At 42.3% G+C, this 20,451-nt stretch overlaps 1 protein-coding gene across 1 annotated transcript; it reads left to right on the top strand.

Annotated features, from left to right (window-relative positions):
- The first annotated feature begins 286 nt into the window (after nt 1-286).
- On the top strand, nt 287-14,511 carry LOC146349986 (protein mono-ADP-ribosyltransferase TIPARP-like). The gene is made up of 4 exons (XM_084841738.1): nt 287-452; nt 1,123-1,310; nt 4,160-4,432; nt 13,935-14,511. Exons 1-4 carry the CDS (start codon nt 315-317, stop codon nt 14,374-14,376), a joined length of 1,041 nt encoding a protein of 346 aa, XP_084697864.1. The 5' UTR covers nt 287-314; the 3' UTR covers nt 14,377-14,511.
- Nucleotides 14,512-20,451: the final 5,940 nt, after the last annotated feature.

Genomic DNA, 20,451 nt, shown 5'->3' on the forward strand with positions numbered 1-20,451 from the left:
TACAATACAATAACATTAATCAAAAAGATCAGATGTTGCAAGCTGAGGTTATACTGATACAGAAGAGCAACTGCATCTCATTGTTTCAGTCCTAAGAGCATCACCACATCAGATTCTGTCACAACACCTCTGTATATGAGGCACAGAATTTATTGGTGGTGCGCAGAGAGTTTTGGTCTATTTTCAGCATAGTCCATTTGCTCTGCTATGGGGGGGAAAGGAGCAAAAGACTTAAATACAACTTGGAAATAATTTCTAAAAATTGTTTTTCCTTCCATAGGGATGGGTCAAAAGGCAAAGTCAGATTTCAATACATGGCAATGTACCCATTTGGTCCTTATTGCAAGATACGACGTCTATCTAATAGCTGTGATCCCCAGCAAAATCCTATGCTGCATACAACATGGCGTATATTTTACTGTCAAGACTCACGGTGGAATGAATATCCAGTGGTAAGGAGATTAGCAAGGAAGGGTTGCCATTCCATGTGAGGGAAGCACTATGTTGAACATGGAAACCTATTAGACTAAGGTTACTGTGTGTTGGGAGTGGGGGATTATGAAGATGCCCTATCTATTTAGCAACTTGCCCTATTTTATTTTCTTGATACGTACTTAGCCTGGAACTAGTAAAAGTAATGTAAGCACGCAATGGAAGTTTTGTTCTATATCATCTATATCTATATCTACAGCTGTGAAAGGGGAATGATGTGTTACTATGACCATGAAGGGAAGAACAAGAAGGAATGTGTTCATTTTACAACAAAATACATCTTAGGATTGGTAATGAGAGTCACAATTAAGAGCAATCATGTAATAGAACAAGCTACACTGGAAAGACTTGAAGTTGTCTTCTCTGGACATTGGATGCACTTACCTCTGGAACAGTCTAGAGCTAGAACAACCTTCTACAACCTGTTGTCCTCCAGATGTACTTGATTACAACTCACACCATCCCCAATCAGAATGGTCATGCTGGCCAGGGAGTATGGGATTTGTAGTCCAGTGCAGCTACAGGGCCCCAGGTAGAGGAAGGCTGATATAGGAAATCGCTCACTATTCATTCCATTCTATACAATTCCATTCTTCTCTGATTATGTTTCTCCTCCTTCTCTCTGGTTAGAAAATCAGCAGTGAAATTATTAACGTTTATGATAAGGCCTTGCAGTATCACAGTTTCACTTGGAAAGGACAGCTTCACTTTATAGACCTGAATAACTTCATTCACACCAATGTAGAAACACAAGAAGTGTATCCCATTCAAGTACGGCCAGTTTATCGCTCACTCGCTCAGATGGCACCATTCCTAAAGTAAGTATTTCCACCTATGACATTCTAGCAAAAGGTATTTCATTAGGGCTCTCAAATGATACTTATTATGCCATTTACCAGGCCTCCTGGATAAATGGGAGAATCACCACTTAACCGGTACTTTTATAGCACAACAAAGTGGCAGTTCCTCTGCTGCAGAACTTTCCACTATAAATGAAGACGATGCATCAGGGATTTCTCCTCATTAGACTACAGGTAGCTCCTAAAGCAAAGCTTCTTCATCGTTGTGAACCTAATGACCCTAGATTCTTGCATAAAGACCTTCTTCAGCAAAGTATGGTATAGCATGTAACTGGAAGTCTTCCAAGCAACTTGCTAATCAGCAGCGAACTGATACAATTGGGAAGACCATGATTATGGACAAACGTACCCCCTCAGTGCAACAAGCAAAGAATTCCAGTTTAAAAAAAAGACATAATGGCACTGTGGTTTCTGTATATCTCTTGTGTGGAAACCCTTCAAGCTTCTAAACATATTCCACACAAAATACAGATTTTTTTTTCTGATTGTGATTCAGCTACACATCCAAAGTCTCCTGATAGTTAGTGAGCCTCTCCTCAGGCTCTTTCACTCTCAGACTGGGTTTGCACAATCCTGGAGGGAAAAACAAACCATGGTGGTTTATTTTCCCTCCCTGCAAGCGCTGGTTATGAGCTCCCCAATTAGCATAATTAGCCTTGCCTAGCATGGCTTGTTGTAATATCTGAACCCAGCGAGGGTGGGTGACTGGGGTGGTTTACAAACCACCCAGCAACCCTAGAACAAGCCATGAGTTTCAGGGGAGTTTGTAAACCACTACCCACCCACTTTCACTGGCTTCGGCCGTCATGAAAACCCGCACCCCGAGAGGGTAGTTATGCTAATTAGGTGGCTCATGACCAGCACCCGCAGGGAGGCTTATTTTCCCTCTGTGGTCATGCGAACCCATCCTTACTGTCCCACAAGCCTTCCCATGATATACTAAGGACTATAATGAGTGAGTTTATTTTTCCTTTTTCTCTTAGGGCACAATCATATGCATTTTTTAGAGAGAGAAAAGTCCTACAATCCTAGCATTGCCCAGCCAGCTATGCTGGCTGGGGCATGCTAGGACTTATAGGACTTTTTTATGTGTGTGTTTAAACATGTACAGGATTGCACCCTTGATTAATTAGTGATCTTGTTGTACTATTTTATAGTGTTCTTCTCTTTCGTTGCCTATATTTTCAACTTTATTTCAGAATAAAATTTCATGTCAATAAAATATACATCAAGAGTCTACTGCCCAGGGTGGGAAGAAGAGTGAGGAATTATAGGAAAAGGTGGTGAAACTGTCATCTTGTTATAGTGACTGCTACCTGGTAAAACAACATTGGATTATCAAGGATATATTGAAAAAGTAGCATGGGATAAGGTCTCAAGTAGCGCTGGTCTGAAGTATTCAGTCCAGTAATTTTCAGTACTTTTGTAGAATGGGTGAAAATTCCCCCTGAAGATTTTCAGGGGCTGAGCAAAATTGTAATATTTTTCAAGGGTTGAGTAGCTTACCATGATAGAGGGCTGTAGCCATTCTTTTACAGGAAAAAAGCTTTGCTGCCGCTTCAAGAAGCAATGAAGCTTCAAAAAGCAGCAGCCCCGTGATATTCGTTATTGGAAACAGAATGGCAAAGCTATGCGTCTTTCCCATTGGGCCAGCTCTTTGCAATGAGGAACACTGTTGATGGCTGCTTGATGCAGTTCTGCTGCAGTGGCAGCAAAGCATTTTTTTTTCTCTTAAAGAAAGGCTGCAATCCTTCTGCTGCCTCATCTCTATCATGGTAAGCCCCTTCCCATTAAATATATTACAGTTTCGCCCACCCCTCTTCGTGTCTCTGAAAATGCCTCTCTCCACATTAACAAGAGATGAATGGCCCTGTGAAAGGGCGGGGGGGGGGGCAACATTTTCAGCCCAGTGTTTGTTTTGAGGAATCTGACTAGCAAGGAGCCTTTATATCAGAGGTGGTGAACCTTTTTCAGCCCAAGAGCCAAACTGGCTCTGAGCAAACATGTCAGCAGTCAGCAGGGCCATATCCCAAAGTGGGCAGGGCCACTCCACTATTGGCACGTGGCCCCAGCATGATTGCCCAGATCTCATTCACACACTCACTCATTTACACAGATGCAGTCACACACACACAATCACACATACCATCCCTCCCACATTCATTGGGGTCAATGGAGATTTTTTTAAAGCCTGATTGAAATTGTGGAGGGGTGATTTTACGAGGAGGGGTTGTAGTGTTGGGGAGGGGAAAGTTAGCCCTTCCCTCCCCATCAACAACTTTTCCCCAGTAAATATGCTGTGTGCTGCAATGAAGCTTTTAGGTAATGGGAGCCCTACTGTGTGTTATATATCAATTATTTATATAGCCCCTGTCAATATGCAAACTGACTTTCACTCTTATCTCGTCCAGCTTTACTGAAAGCAGAACAAGATAAAACATGTGAAACATATTGGAAGCGGGTACAGAGAAAGCATAGGTCCTGTTTTGCCAAACAGGAAACAACAGTTGTGTGATATTTACTTGCCTAAGGACATTCAGTAAGTATGTGGCTGAGGTGGGATTTGAACCCATGTGGCCTCTGCCGATAATCTGTTTGCTTTACCACACTACCTCCCTCTTGTGGTTCCTCTGCACATAATTTATCTCACTCTGTATGGCCAAAGAAATGTCCTCCATTTAATGCTTTGCAGCACAATCCTTTGCATGTGTATTCTCAGAAATAAATTCCACTATGTTCAGTGGGGCTTGCTCCAGGGTAACCATGTGCTTTACCACTGCATAAATGTAATCATCTTCTCCTTTCAGAACACTGCCAAGTGGACCTAGAGGAAACCTCAACCCTTGCATGGCTCTTATCCCAGGGGAAGATCCTGCAGATGGATATTGTGGTCCATATCCTGCAGCCTGGGTCCCATTTACTCCAGGAAGGATCAGATATGTGCAGCATGCAGTGGCAGCATCAGAATATGCATATGTTCATGTTTGCTCTCGCTTCTACAGTTCTCTCAGTCAAGACTCATATGTGATTTTGGGGATTTACAGAATCAGACAAGACTATCTCTGGGAGAAGTACAACAGGTAAAAGAGATGCAAACACATTCGCTTTAGCAATGCTAGGTTGGTGACTGGGGCTTTTGTTTCTTGTGCATTGGTGATCACACAGGGGTCCCCAACCTTTTAAGGTCAGTGGATGCATTTGGACTTTTGAGAGAGTGTAATGGGTGCTCTCACAAAATGGTTGCTTTGGGAGTGGTGTTGGCCATTCACAAAACATGGTGAGTGTGGCCAGCTACAAAACACCCATTTCCTAGAAGCCAAACTGGTGAGACTTAAAGAAAAGTAATTCACCCACAAACAAGTACAAGGCAGAGTACAGGAATGGTTTGGGATCTGAGCTCCAAAACTATTCTTTTGACCAACAGTTTTCTGTGCCTGACAACTGATGAAGCTCAGAAACAAGTAACCTGGTGAAGACCTATGCTTTGCTTTGCAGCATGTCAAACTACCAATTAAAAAAATGATTTCATTTAAATAAATAAATATCAGGAGGGGCAGGGAGTCTGGTGGGCTCATGGGCACCACTTTGGAGACCCAGGTATGCGTGTCTGCAGGGGAGGCAAAGGAGGCACTTGCCTCCCCCTGGAATCTTAAATGTATGTATGTATGTATGTATGTATGTATGTATTTTAATGTACGCAGACACACGCACATCCAGCTAGTCAACAAGAAGTTTAGAGTGATCTCTGAGACCACTCCTATTGAGAATGGCTGCCAGATTCAGACTCTGCAGTTTTCTGGAGGAGAGCCTTAGTGGGCCAGCAGGCAGCTCAGATGAATGCTGTTTGTTCTGATCTAATTATGCTTCTTCTGCAAATGTTACAAAATTTGGAAACCCTACAAATACAATGATAATATAAACAAATGAGTTGTGATGCCTTTTTGTGATTAGCTAAAGAGCTTGGGGGTGCTATTGGATCTGGCCCTGTTTTTTGAGGGGCAGGTGGGGACAGTGGCCAAGAATAGAAGCCAAACCAGTGCTGACAAGGTTCTCAGGAAATGGGTAGCGAAAATCCTTTTCCTGGGGAAACAGAAACTTAGTGCTACTGTTTTGATTGGTTGAAGGTTAAAAGAAAGGCACAAGTTTTCTATTTAAGGTCGCTAGAAAGAGAAAACAAAGAAGCACAGCTGTTTCTATTTGTTTTGTTGTGAACTGCCCAGAAAGCTTTGGCTATTGGGCAGTAAAGAAATGAAATAAACAAACAAACAAACAGTTTAGCTATGGATATCCACAACTACAAACACTACTTCATCAGACAACATGCAAGTAGCTCCCAGTGTGTCTGCCTCAAAAGACACAGAAAATCTCTAGGTGCAGGCAGAGGCAGGGCATGAGAACATCCCAAGTGAAAATACTGAGGCAGCTACTGTACAACTTGAACAGGAAAAGTTGGACATAGGGAAATACATATCAAAAGCAAATCCTCCATCAGATATGGCAAAAGTCTGAGCTGCTTACACAATGCTAGGCCCCTACAGAAAGTTATGACTTGAGGCATGATAGTACTGATCTAAGAGCACTTCACCATGCATGGCTTTCTAAATATTCTCCTTGGTTAGCATACTCTGCTTTTTTTAAAGGACCTGTATGTCGTTATTGTATTTTATTTCCCTAGCCAGTAGTACAAGCAGTAGAGGGCACATTTATTACCAAAGTTTATACCAAGTACAAAGACTTCAATGAAGGTGCAAGAGAGCACTCAAAAAGTGGATGGCATAGTAGCTCACGTGAAGATTCTTCTAACTTCCTTTCTGTCATGAACAGGAAAAAGGTGTCAATTGAACAGCAATTTAGTAAGTCATATGCAAGAGCTATACAGGAAAATAAACAGAAGCTGTTCTCTGTAATATCAAGCATTGTGTATTGTAGGTCACATGACCTTGCTCTTCATAGTAAAAGGTAACATGATGGACCTTTTACAGTTTTGTGATAAGGCGGGATTATTTTTTTTAAAAAAGGAAACTGGGGCAAGCAGTGCTAAGTACACATCTGCAAGAACAGAGCATGAGTTAATAAAGTTGAGTGGCCAAATTTTGAGAGAAGATATTGTGAAGGCTGACATTCCATAAGATTCTTAGTAGTAGCAGATGAAACAGGAGATATTTCTGGCATAGAATAAATGTCTCCAGGTGTAAGATTTTTGGAAGAAAGTGATGGGAATGCATCTGTACATGAGGAATTCCTTGGGTTCATTTCAATCTTAGACCAAACTGCAGTAGGCAAAGCCAGCACAATCTTAGCTGTTCTGATTTTGTACTGGATCTCAATAAGTTAGTTGGACAAGGATACGATTGTTGTTCAACCATGGCAGAAAATGAAGGTGGGGTTGAAGCACAAATCAGGGCAATCTATCCTCAGGCAACTTTTGTCCACTGCTCATCCCATAGAATCTCCCATAGAATCTCACTGTAAATGATCTAACAGTGTAAGTGATGTGCAAATTACAGTTGGCACAATTAAAGTCATCATAATTTTTTGCTGTGAGAGAATCCAAAGATGACATCTCATACTCAACTTACAAATACTATGTGAAACACAGCAAACTCAAAAATACAGGAGTATCCATGTGTTTGCAGAAAATTACACAAGTATTGCAACTCAAGCAGTTAGCAGGATCAAGCAACAAAACAAGACAACTTTTGTACCAATTGTTGTGTGCATCATGGCCATCAACTTTTATTGTTTGTCTTCTGATCATAAGCAAATATTCTTCAGTGCTAGAGCCCGTCACCCAAACTCTGCGATCCGATCTGTGAAGTTAGATGTAATGGAAATAAAAGCACGTATACAAGAGTTGCTGGGAACAGTGGAACAACACAGGGAAGTTAGTGAGGAGAACTTTAGCACAATAACAGAGAAGTGCAAGAAACTGGCAGATGAAATGGATGTAGAACTTAAAGCATCTAGACAAACCATACAACAAAAAAACTGCCAGTCATCCCAACCAATCCACAGAAGAGTTCTACTGGCGGTCCATCTACAGTCTCGCTTATTACCTCACTGAGGACTTGTTTCAGGGATGAAAACCAAGCTGCTTACAGTTTGCTGAAACTACATCCATCTCAGATGTACCACACATCTGAAGAAAAAGACTTTCAAGCCCATGCCTGTTCCATTCAGGAACTTTACAAATTTGAGAACTTTGGAGATGAATCTGTTTCTTGGTATGAATTGTGGGCAAAAAGACATACCAAAGAAATACACCCATCATTGTGTGACATATGCAACATGGGCCTTACTGAACTTTTGGACCACACCAAACTGTTCTCTGCTATTAAAATGGCCATCCTTACAGCACTTTCCCACCCAGTTACGATATGCACAATTGAACGAGCCTTTAGCACTGTGCAGCATGAAGACATGGCTACATTTGACAACAAGTGAAGGTAGATTGTCTGGCTTGTGCTGAGTGTCCATAGAGAAAAGTTGAAGACCTATCCCAAGGAGAAATTGATAAAAGAAGTTATTTACCGTCGTTTTGGTCAAAACCCTCGAAGACTCCAGTTTTTGTTGAAAGAATGACTCACTTTGTATTATATTTTCCTTTATGTCATGGACAGACAAGCATTAACAAAAATACTGACTGGTTTCAGCCCTTGGGTAGTATCTGATGTTAGTCCTACGTAGAGTAGATGCATTGAATGAATGAGGCTGAAGTTAGTCACAACTAACTTGAGTCCCATTCATTTAAATGGGTCCATGCTATGTAGGACTAACTTTGGATACTACCCCTTATGTCTGGCATTCCCCACAGCCAAGACAGATTCTGTGTAAAAGGTGTGAAATTCAGCCTTAGGTGTTTTTTTTAATTTGGTTTAGAGTCCTACAGTATAGTTGTTCAATAGACAAATGGAGGCTGTATGTCTTTCCAGTGACTTACTCTGCTATTGTTAAATGGACAAATAAAGTAATTTGTTAGAAGTTAGTTCTGAAATGCATAATCCCATACAATTCAGTAAATCAGCAACAGGTACAGCCCACCATTGTTTCTTGTTGGTTCTCTTCAGTGCCATGTAATGGTGCATGAGGTTCAGTCATATAAACACTGCAAATAGTCAGATCCTTGTTCAGCCTTTTGGAGTGTTTATGTTCCATCCTATTTTTCTTTTAATTGACAAACTTGTATACTTCTATATACCTAGAGGATATAGCTAGTCTGGACCTGTGAGAATAGGACAGGTGGATACTATATTTCTTGTTGTCTTTTAACATTTTGGTATTTTATACAATTTTAATATTATTGATGATTTTATTATATTTTTAACTTTTGTATACTTCTATTTATAGGTTTTAATTGTACAAGTTTTAATGTTCTAAAGCTGTCTTGTGTCCCAGTATTGGGAAAAGGGCGGGATATAAATAAATATATTAATAATAATAGTAGAGCAGCGTTCCCCAACCCAGTGCCATCCACAAATTATTGTTATTGTATTTACTATGTTGTATTTTATGGGGGTTTTTTGTTAACCCCTGAGAGAGATTAAGGTACTGGGAGGTATAGAAATGTAATAAACAAACAAACAAACAAACAAATACAATATTTTGCACTTCTGTTCCTATCAGCCCCAGCCACCATTGCCAGTGGACAAGAATGCTGGGAGTTGTAGTCCAAAACATGGGAGTGCTGACCTAGGGAGTTCACTGAGTAGGCAGAAACCACTACCTTAGCTTTACTTTACTTTTCTTTTACTTTTCAGTTGAAATATTTCTAGAGTGACTTTTGGCCAATAGGCCTTCAAGGTGGTGTACAGTACAAAATGTGAAAACAATTTACCAACAAACTTAACAGTAGAGCAACAAAATACAACAGAGTGAAACCAACAGCAAGCTCCTTAACAGTCATTAAATGCTGAGCTGTAGATCAGTGGTAAGGAGGGGCTGTGGCTCAGTGACAGAGCACCTGCTTTGCATGCAGAAGGTCCCAGGTTCAATTCCCAGCATCTCCTGGGAATTGAACCTGGGAATTGGGAATTCTGCTTTGCATGCAGAAGGTCCCAGGTTCAATTTCCCAGCAGGGCTGGAAGAACTCCTGCCTGAAACCCTGGAGAGCTGCCGCCAGTCAGTGTCGACAATACTGGGCTAGATGGGCCAAAAGTCTGGCTCACTATAAGACAGCTTCCAGCATTCAAGCCCCAGCACATATTTGATGTGACAAATCCAACATGGATTTGTCAAGGAGAAATCCTGCCAGACGAATGTGATCTCATTTTTTGAACAAGTAACCTCCCTTGTGGACTGTGGGAATGCTGTGGACATAATATACCTCGACTTCAGCAAAGCTTTCGGCAAAGTGCCCCATGATATCCTGATGAGCAAACTAGCTCCAAGTGGGCTAGATGAAACAATGATCAGGTGGATCCATAGTTGGCTACAGAATCGGACTCAAAGAGTGCTTATCAATGGGATCTTCTCAAACTGGGGAGAGGTAACGAGCGGGGTAACGCAGGGCTCAGTCCTGAGCCCAGTGCTCTTCAACATTTTTATTAATGAGTTGGAGGAGGAGGTGCAGGGAATGCTGATCAAATTTGCAGATGACACAGAATTGGGCGGGATAGCTAATACTTGGGAAGACAGAAACAAAATTCAAAGTGATCTTGATAAACTGGAGTGCTGTGCAGAAAACAACAGAATGACATTTAACAGGGATAAATGCCAAGTTCTGCACCTAGGAAAAAGAAACCAAATGCACAGTTACAAGATGGGGGATACGTGGCTCAACAACACTATAAGCGAGAAGGATCTTGGAATTGTTGTCGATCACAAGCTGAATATGAGCCAACAATGTGATGTGGCTGCAAAAAAGGCAAATGCTCTTTTGGGCTGCATTAATAGAAGCATGGCTTCCAAATCCCAGGAAGTACTAGTTCCCCTCTACTCAGCACTGGTTAGGCCTCATCTGGAGTACTGTGTCCAGTTCTGGGCACCACACTTTAAGAAGGATGCAGACAAGCTGGAGAGGGTTCAGAGGAGGGCAGCAAAGATGATCAGGGGACTGGAAACAAAGCCCTATGAAGAGAGACTGAAAGAACTGGGCATGTTTAGCCTTGAGAAGAGAAGACTGAGGGGAGATATGATAGCACTCTACAAGTACTTGAAAGGTTGTCACAGAGAGGAAGGCCAGGATCTCTTCTCGATCATCCTAGAGTGCAGGACATGGAATAATGGGCTCAAGTTACAGGAAGCCAGATTCCAGCTGAACATCAGGAAAAACTTCCTGTCAGAGCAATATGACAATGGAACCAATGACCTAGGGGGGTAGTGGGCTCTCCCACGCTAGAGGCATTCAAGATGAGGCTGGACAGCCATCTGTCAGGGATGCTCTGACTTGGATTCCTGCACTGAGCAGGGGGTTGGACTTAATGGTCTTGTAGGCCTCTTCCAACCCTACTATTCTATGATTCTATGATGCTTCGGTTTAGCCTCTAAAGTGAAGACAGCATAATGGACAGCTGCAGTGTTAATCTTCCTCTGAGTTTCTGCTTCCTTAAAGAGGGAGGGAAGGACAGAGCCCAGTGCTAGGGAAGCTGAAGTGTCTTTAGCAGGAGCCAAGCCAGGCAGAAGTAGATATGTTTGATCAGGGCCCAAGGAAGCCTGGACAGGGCTGTTGCAAGCCTATCATAACAAGGAGAAAACTAAATTACAGTAAACTATGCTTGGGAATGTTTATGCAAACATATTCCACTATGTAAATATTATCTTTGTACTTATGGGGTGTCCAGGTCTCATAGGATTTGCAGGCACCACTCAGAAGCAGCATCCTTAAGAGGACAGCAAACTGTGTTCATCTGAACAGACAGCTGCTGCTGACCTTTTCCATCCTAGAGAACAGGAGAGAGAGTTCAGACCTGGCAGCAAGAGCCTGCTACAATTCCCTCACTAGGAATGGTCTCTTTGTTCTCTAGATGTCTCACTGCTGACCAGTGTGAAGTACAAGAACTCCCTAATTTTCAGACATTTGAAAACATCAGTAAATTTAAACTTATGGGAGGGTGAGGAAACCCTCCCCCCCCTTCATGGACATCCGTGTCACCATGATTTTGACATCAATAATTATACTCTTTTTCTGAAGACATGAAAGTTCAGAAATTCTTTGGAATCTCCTTGTAGTAGAGATTAGGACAGCTACCTCATTATTTTCAAAAAAGTTGCAAGACTTTGTTTTAAAGCTGGCTTTTGGTTGAAGTTTTCAGTAGCTATTTAGTTTCAATGTTGGGTTTCCTTGAAGTTCTTTGTTTAATTTCAATTGTTTCATTATTGTAAACCCCTTTGATCAACTAAAAAAGCAATATATACATATTTTGATAAATAAGGTTTCAGAATCTCCTGCTGTACTATAAAGGCACTAAAAGTTTGAAACTGAGCATTTTTATTGCGATATAGTTTGGAAGTGTTTTCTTGAGAGTGAGAAAGGAAAATATCTTCCCTTTCCCATGCTCCTGAAATCTCCCTGTGTAGCATGGAGAGGAGAGTTTTTAACATTCATAGCATACATCTCCAACCATAATCTCCCCTTCCAGTATAGTATAAGCCAGGGATTGGGAATGTATGGTCCTCCAGAGTTGTTGGATGGACTCTCCCATGAACCCTATCAAGCATGTCCAATGGCCGGGATGATGGGAAGTGTAGCCCAACATCTGGAAGGTCACAGATTCCCCACTTCTTCATAACCTTTTAGGAGCTCAAGCAGGCCAGTTCCTTCCCCCTCCATTTTCTTTGTTTTTTCTTGTCCTTATTCAACTGACATCCTCAACAATCCATAGCTCAAATGTCTTCAATGTTCTATAGGTCCTGGAAACCAGGGTCAGGCTGCTTTTGGTTGCTGTTCTTAAATTTCTTTTTAAAAAAATTGACAAACCAATATCTCCTACATACCTGGAGTATTCAAATTGATAGGCACAGGATGACCCAAGTTCAGTGTAAAAGAAGAAGAGGATTTCATTAAACCATTACCAGTATCTGAGTATGAGATTTGTAACATAACATGATCCTTTTGTTAAATGCTGAACATTCAATGGATGGCAGTTGATACTGAGATTCCAAAAGATAGAAGAATATTCAAAGTAAGTAGAAGGTATTTCATTGGACTAGTCTAGATCCAGCTGGAACCCTTCTGCCTGATTAAGGCTGCAATCCTATGCACACTTACCTGGGAGTAAGTCTCACTGATCACAATGTGTCTTACTGCTGAGAGACATGCATAGGTTTGCACTGCATGACTTCTCTGAAACTTAAAAACTTGTACACTTAGGTTTGTTGTTGTTCAGTCGTGTCCGACTCTTCGTGACCCCATGGACCATAGCACACCAGGCCTTCCTGTCCTGCGCTCTCTCCCAGAGTGGGCTCAAGTCCATATTCATTGCATCGGTGATGCTATCTAGCCATCTCATCCTCTGCCATCCCCTTCTCCTTTTGCCTTCAATCTTTCCCAGCATCAGGGTCTTTTCCAGTGACTTTTCTCTTCGCATTAAGTGGCCAAAATATTTGAGCTTCAGCTTCAGTATCTGTCCTTCCAATGAGCAGTCAGGGTTGATTTCCTTCAGGATTGACTGATTTGACCTCCTTGCAGTCCAAGGGACTCGTAAGAGTCTTCTCCATCACCACAGTTCAAAAGCATCGATTCTTCGGCGCTCAGCCTTCCTTATAGTCCAGCTCTCACAGCCATATGTTGCTACTGGGAAAGCCATAGCTTTGATTAGACGGACCTTTGTCGGCAAGGTGATGTCTCTGCTTCTTACTATGCTGTCTAGGTTTGCCATAGCTTTCCTCCCAAGGAGCAAGCATCTTTTAATTTCATGGCTACAGTCACCGTCTGAGGTGATCTTGGAGCCCAAGAAAATAAAATCTGTCACTGCTTCCATTTCTTCCCCTTCTATATGCCAGGAAGTGATGGGGCCAGATGCCATGATCTTCGTTTTTTTAATGTTGAGTTTCAAACCAGCTTTTGCACTCTCCACTTTCACCCTCAACAAGAGGCTCTTTAGATCCTCTTCGCTTTCTGCCATTAGGGTGGTATTGTCTGCGTATCTGAGGTTGTTGATAATTCTCCTGGCAATCTTAATTCCGACCTGTGATTCATCCAACCTGGTGTTTCTCATGACGTACTCTGCATATAAATTAAATAAGCAGGGCGACAATATAGAGCCTTGTCGTACTCCTTTCCCAATTTTGAACCAATCGGTTGTTCCATGTCCGGTTCTTACTGTTGCTTCTTGACCCTCGTACAGGTTTCTCAGGAGACAGGTAAGGTGGTCTGGTACTCCCATCTCTTAAAGAATTTGCCAGAGTTTGTTGTGATCCACACAATCAAAGGCTTTAGCGTAGTCAATGAAGCAGAAATAGACGTTTTTCTGGAATTCTCTTGCTTTCTCCATGAGCAGTTAGGTTAGCTCAGTAAAATATATTATAATGACTCTGCCACTACACTGTAACCAGCATTAGATAAAAGAGCTTTGGTGGCTGAACATAACCCCAACGTGTCCATCTTTGTTCTAACTGTTTTCTATCTCCTTTTTCTCCTTCCAGGCAGAAGGAGTTAATGTCTCAAGGACTCACAGTGGAAGAGAAGCAGCACTTGGAAAAGTTCCTGTTCCATGGCACAGCACCAAAAAACACAATTCCCATATGCCAGAAGGGCTTTGACTCTCGTCTCTCAGGTCAACATCTTGCTGTCTTAGGGAAAGGAACCTATTTTGCCCCAAAAGCATTTTATGCACATGGATACTCTCCAGCCTTGAAAGGTGGACTGCGTTACATGTTCTTCGCAAAGGTCTTGGTGGGAAAATCCACTGAAGGCGAGTCGTCTTATTGTCAGCCCCCAGCCAGGTTTCCTGGGGGTCCACGTTATGATTCATGTGCTGATAGTTTAAAGAGCAGATATGTGATCTTTAATAATAGCCAGTCCTACCCTTACTTTCTGATCCGTTATAAAAATATCTCCGACCCCATTCAGTTACAAAAGGCGTGAATAGCAAAGAACATGCTATTAAGATAGCATTTTGTTTATGTTAAATATTTTAGGCAGCTTTTCTCAGGAGCTCAAAGCAGAAAATAACAACCAATCAACCAACAATATTAAATCATCTGATGTGCACTACATAGTAAAATATCCAAGTGTCTTCAAGTATTCCTTTTAATAATGTGTGGCATCGCTGAGTTAGCCCTTCCACTTACCAGTCAGAAGAGTCTGTTAAGGGGTTGAGAGGATGCCTAATTATAGTTTTTAATGTGATGTAGGAAGTGGACCCCATGTCCTCCCTGGAAGCAGTAGTTCAGGAGAGGTGGAGCCTAAATTTTATAAACCAGGGGTGCGCAACTTGTGCCCTTCCAGACCAGTGCTGACTCCAGGTTTTTGAGTGCCCTTGGGCAAGACACTCTCAATGGGCCCCTCCCTCGGTGAGTCTCCCTTGGCACCACCATTGTCACCAGTCGCTGTTGCTCCTCCTCCTATTGCTCATCATCGCCACCACATGCTTGCTTGACAGGCAGAGAGCCAGTGAGCAGGTGGGCTGTGGCATCTTCTGCTTCTCTTTCTCATCACCACCATTGCCTGGGCCAGCATGAGAGGCAGGTGAACAAGCAGCTCCAGGGAGCTCTTGTCAGCGGGCCCCTGCTGGGATGTGGGCCCTCAGCAGGTGTATAAGCATGCCTTGATGCCACCCTTGACGCCAGCCATGCTTTAGATATTTTGGCCTACAGCTATCATTCCTCACCATTGGATAGGCTGGCTAGGGCTGATGGGAATTATAAGTGAAAATGTCTAGAGGGCCACAAGTTGCCCACTCCTGCTATAAACCATTTAGTCCCATGGAAGGAGGGATAGAATGGGGGAAAGAACAGAGACAAGCAGGTGTTCTCTGGCCAGTAATACTGTGTGCTATGCCTGCATGATTGTTCATATAAAAAAATAAACAAACAATTTACTATTCTGTTTGTGGAAGGGGGTAGTAGGCAAGGGCGTGAATACCATGAATGAACAGGGATATGGAACAGTCACTGTTTTCTAGATGGTTTGGGGACTAGGTGAAAAGCAGGAATTACTAGGACTGGGGTTAATATGTTTGGCATTGGCTGAAGAGTGTACTGCCCACCCACTCCTGTGTATGGGATGCGCAGCAAGAGGCAATAAGATCCAAGGTGTCATCTCCCAGTTCATATTACTCAGTACTTACCAGTGGCCATTTAGAGAAGCGGGGAGGGCAGTGGAAAAGAAATAGGACGTATATACTTTTAAATGTACAACTACAGTATGTGATTTAAAAACAAAACTGATCATGCAAATGCAGGCTACCAAACTCTGGCAAAAAAACACTGAGAACCAATGTGTGAAAATAGTGCTGGTGGACTACAGGAAGTGAAGGAACTAAGAATGAAAATGGAGGAATGTGTGGGATTGAGGAATGCACCTGGTTAGTTGACAAGGAAACACAAAGGAGGAGGTGTCAGGACTGCATCCCCTGGGAGGGTAGGCAATGCCCAGACTAGGTCAAACTGCAGCTGACTTTCAGATCATGAAATAACCTGGGGGGTGTCTCCATGAGTGATTTACTCTGAGCTGGCTACACTTGGAGGTCATTAGAGATACATGACATTGTGGCCATCCAGCAGCCACCTCGGAGCTTATCAGGGAAAAACTGGATTTCCCGAGACTGCTTAACGTCCGATTCTTTTCCTCAAGTCAGGTTCTCCCTGGTATAGTTGCTGTGTGCCCCAGCCCCTGCACTGACCTCGGATATGCTAGCCCTGCCCAGGGGTGTGCCTTTGACTGTGACCCCAGTCAAGAGGTGTTTTCTGTGTGTTTCCCATCCCTGCACAAACCAATTAGTGTCTACTCAGAAGTAACTCCCATTGTGGTCAATGAGGCTTCTCTCCTGAATGCCCACATCAGAAGTTACAGAGATCCCCCTCAATTGAAATGGCACAGTTTAAAGCCCAAATTCCCTAATTGCTGTAAAGCACAATCTTGAGGCTCCGATTTGCCATTGTTTGGTTTATTTCCTCAGGAAGTAACTACTTCACACTTTTGTTATAGAGTATCCGGTCAGAAAGGGGGCCGGTTTCCCATCCCCGTGTTCTCCCCTGCCCCCTTTCCCAGCACAAGCATATATATGTCTACTCAGAAGTAACACCCATTGTTCTCAATGAGGCTTGCCCTTTGAATGCCCACATCAGAATTTACAGAGATCTCGCTGAACTGAATACAGAGTTTAAAGCACTGATTCCCTGATGCCTGTAAAGTGCTTTACCGAACGTGCAATTCTCCATGGCTTGGTTTATTGCCTTAGGAAGTAACTACTTCACACCTTCCTTATAGAGATCCTGCAGTTAGAAAGGGGGCTGGTTACCCATCCCTGTCCCCCCACCTTTCCCAGCACAGGCATATGTGTGTCTACTCAGAAGTAACTCCCATTGTGCTCAATGAGGCTTGCTCCTGAAGTGCAGGTGCATCTGGAGTTTCAGGGGAAAGGAGAAAGGGGGGAGAGCCAAGGGGGAAAGCCTCTCTTATTGGTTGAGCAGCCCCTGCCCATCAGATGACATTCACTCCAACCCCCACCTCCACCAGGAAGTATGTTCTGTGAAGCAATTTTTACTGGTGTGGAGCACTTGCTCATGGAGCCCTGCATGGACCAAAGCTCGGCAAAGCTGATTCCTTTAAAAAAAATCTGGGACTCATCCATTCACTTCTCCTTCCGTTGTCATGGAGACATGGTCCAAGTCTATGTCTGAATTTGTTTCCCCACCTCCCTGCCCTGCCTAAAGTGACTAGCTATGCTCTGCCACACACCACTGAGGGAGGAGGAGACTTTATGAAGGAGGTCTTTCAGCAGGGCTGGTGGAATGGCCCTTCTTCCCCCGATCTCCCTCAGTGCTGGAATGGCTGCTGCTGCTGAGAATTTGAACCTCGTTCTTCAAATACAGTTTGCTGGGTGGGGGGTCATACATTATCAAGTTCCAGTTAGCAGTCTAGAGAGGTAGAAAAGGACTGTAAAAGAACCATTAAAATCCTGGCACAACATTGCATGTGACCTGATTGGTGAAGACTGTTTCTCCTTTATTTTCAAAAGAGCAATTAGCCTTCTGTGATGCATTTTTCAGCATATGGCAAAAAGCGAGTTAAACTTCATATACAATTGCTGCAGGCTGCCAGAAAATTAAACCTGTCAAGGGAATCTGCCTCACAGGCCACACTGTAAAATAAAATACTGGGCGATGATAAAGTCAATATTTCCATTGTAATGATGGTTTTGCATTTTCTTGGAGCTTTTGATATTGTGGTATTGGCTAAAGGCACTTTGGGAATGCGTGGATAGCATGAATGCACAAGGAGAGTGTGTCCCTGAGCTATTCATACTAGATGAAGTATTTTATTTCTTTTTAAAAAATTATCCTGCCAAACGAGGAAATGCAGGCCTTTGTGGCAGTCTAATACTTAAATGGCTTATAGTTATAATATTGGTATAATACTGGTTTACACTTGGTAGTCTTTAAAGCACCCAAAAGCCATTTAAAGAGCTTTTATCTAGAGCCTTGGTGAAAAGAGAAATGGAACTGCACTGCAGCTGTGATCAATTTAGACTTTACTTTTCCTCTTTGCTGGTTGCACTCCTGGGGTGGGGTGGGATGTGGGGAGGGGGGACCTCTGCAGGCCACATTTGGCCCACAGGCCAAAAGTTCCCCATCCCTACGGTATAGCTTCATTCTCTTAGAGTCTCATGGGGTGGGGTGGGGGGCTTTGAAGAGGGGGAGGGGCCTCATGGGAATTCTTGGCAGGCCAGATGGGGAGGCGTAGCAGGCCGAATTTGGCCCATGAGCCAGAGATTCCCCATCCCTGTCTTAGGCCTATGGTGATAAACTTGCTTTGCCTGTCTGGCTTAGAGGTTGATTGCTGAATCTGATTCAGAATGATGTCAATAGACAAGATAGATAAAAAAAGATTATGTTATCACAGTGGCAGCAATGAACATTTAGCTCTGTGCCACCAATGCAAAGATAATTGTTAGGAACAGATTCATTCTTAGCTAACACTGTCTGCCTCAGCCTGGGTTTGTTTTTTGTTTTGTTCTTCCACAAGCCCCATCTGTCTCCCAGTGAACACCCATAACATTTGAAAAGAAGACCTATGTATATAAATAGCTGGTAGACATGCTGGGGAGTCATGACCATCATTCTGCCTTGTGCACATTCACCATATATCTCTGTATGTTTACAGACATGTCTTTATGGAGCCTTCTTATCAGAGTAAATAAATGTGTCCCAGTATTAGTACTCCACACATGGGGATATGAATATTGTCCTGTTGAGAGAATTACTCAAATAATGAATGTGAAGTGCTTCAAGTACTTAGGGAAAGTGTTATTACTATTATAATTAAAACACACTCAACAATGATAATCACACTTTTACTGAGAGGAACATCAGAATAATGAGGGATATTGTCAAGCTGTTCAAAATTCCCATCTACCACACTTTTCTTTCTGTTTCTCTGAGCACTAACCTCTGGGAGCTTTTTTTCGATTAAAAAAACTTATTTTCATGTTATTGTTTCTCTATTGCTCATCTGTATTCATCTCTTGTTTATTCCATGTAATGAATTCATGACAAGCCTGCAAGGCACAATAATACCTTTCACAACTTCCATTCAGTGCTCACCAATTGCTTTGTAAACTTAGAATTAGTCTCACAGTTCTCCTCTGCAGTGTGGTTAAAATTTTATCTCAGTTTTTCTAGATGGGAGAAGTGACTTTCACTTGAGTCAGTGACTCACTCAGATGTGGGGAGAGGGGGCTGACTTCCAAGCAGGGAGGTGAAGGATCGGGGGTGGGGGATCTGTGGCAGAGGGGCAGAAAAGAGACACATCTGGGGGGAAAAAGAAGCAAAAAATGCACCCCCGGGCCTGGGGAAAAAAAACACAAATGTTCCTGTGGGCCCGAAAAGGTTGCCTATCCCTGGCATATGGGATGCCTTTCTGGAGAGCTTTGATTATAAAAATAGCTCCCAAAGAGCAGTTACCATGATCTCCTTGTTTAGTTGACACACAATCACTTATTCCCATTCACCTTCTTCTCAACTCTTGCTTCCCTTTTATCATCTTCTATCTCATTCTTTATCTTTCTGCTTATCTGATTGAAAACAGAAGTCTGGAATTTCAATAATTCTGCAGAGGCACAAGACTGTAACAAGGACATTATTTCAATATTATTTGAAACCTCTTTTCTTTCTGAAACTGTTGTACTACCCAAAGGGATGCTGTATCTGTTATTAAAATCTGAATATTAGAATAAAAACTTAGCTATTATTCTTTTTCCCTTCTTTCATTTCTATTATCATTTATTATAATGAAAAGTCTTAATAAAACTATCGATATAAACAAAATAGTGAGGCAAAATCTTAGAAGTTACATAAGAGGCCATGTCCAATTAAGATAAATTTTTAAGTAAGATCCTTGGGCTTCCTCAACATATACTTTCTGCTCTTCTCAGAGTTGTAGTGAGGGTGGGCCTGCTTTATTTGAGATACTTGTATAGAATAAATGGAATGGGCAATGCTAATCTCACTAAGGGTGCAATCCTATGCAGAATTATTCTGTTTTTTTTACAGAAAAAAGTGCCTAGAACCCCCAGCATTCCTGAACCATGCTGGGAGTTGTAGGGCTCTTTTCTGGCTAAACATGCATAGGATTACACCCTAAATATTGTTAGCTAGAACAATTAAGGGCCAGAGGTTGGACACAGAAATCTACCATAATATTAGCATAACTGTTAAAGGATTGTTAACCATAGTAGGCCATTATTGTATCCAGTGGGACTGGATATTTGGTCATGATGTTCAGAAAGATGATGTGATTTTAAATATATGGGTTCCTCAGTCTAGATAGAATCTTAATATCAAGAAAGATTATAAAAGGGCACAATGGCTTCATTGTCTTTCATACCCTCAGTTAAGAAGGTTCCAAGTAATGCCTTCCACATATATTGAAGGGAGGTGTATAGATATACAACACAGCAGGAGCAAATCTGTTTTTGGATGTAAACTGGCTGAAGAT

This window comes from Heloderma suspectum, chromosome 3 (genome assembly GCF_057233095.1).
Source record: "Heloderma suspectum isolate Gila_16-S chromosome 3, 16-S_ref, whole genome shotgun sequence".
Taxonomy (NCBI): Eukaryota; Metazoa; Chordata; class Lepidosauria; order Squamata; family Helodermatidae; genus Heloderma; species Heloderma suspectum.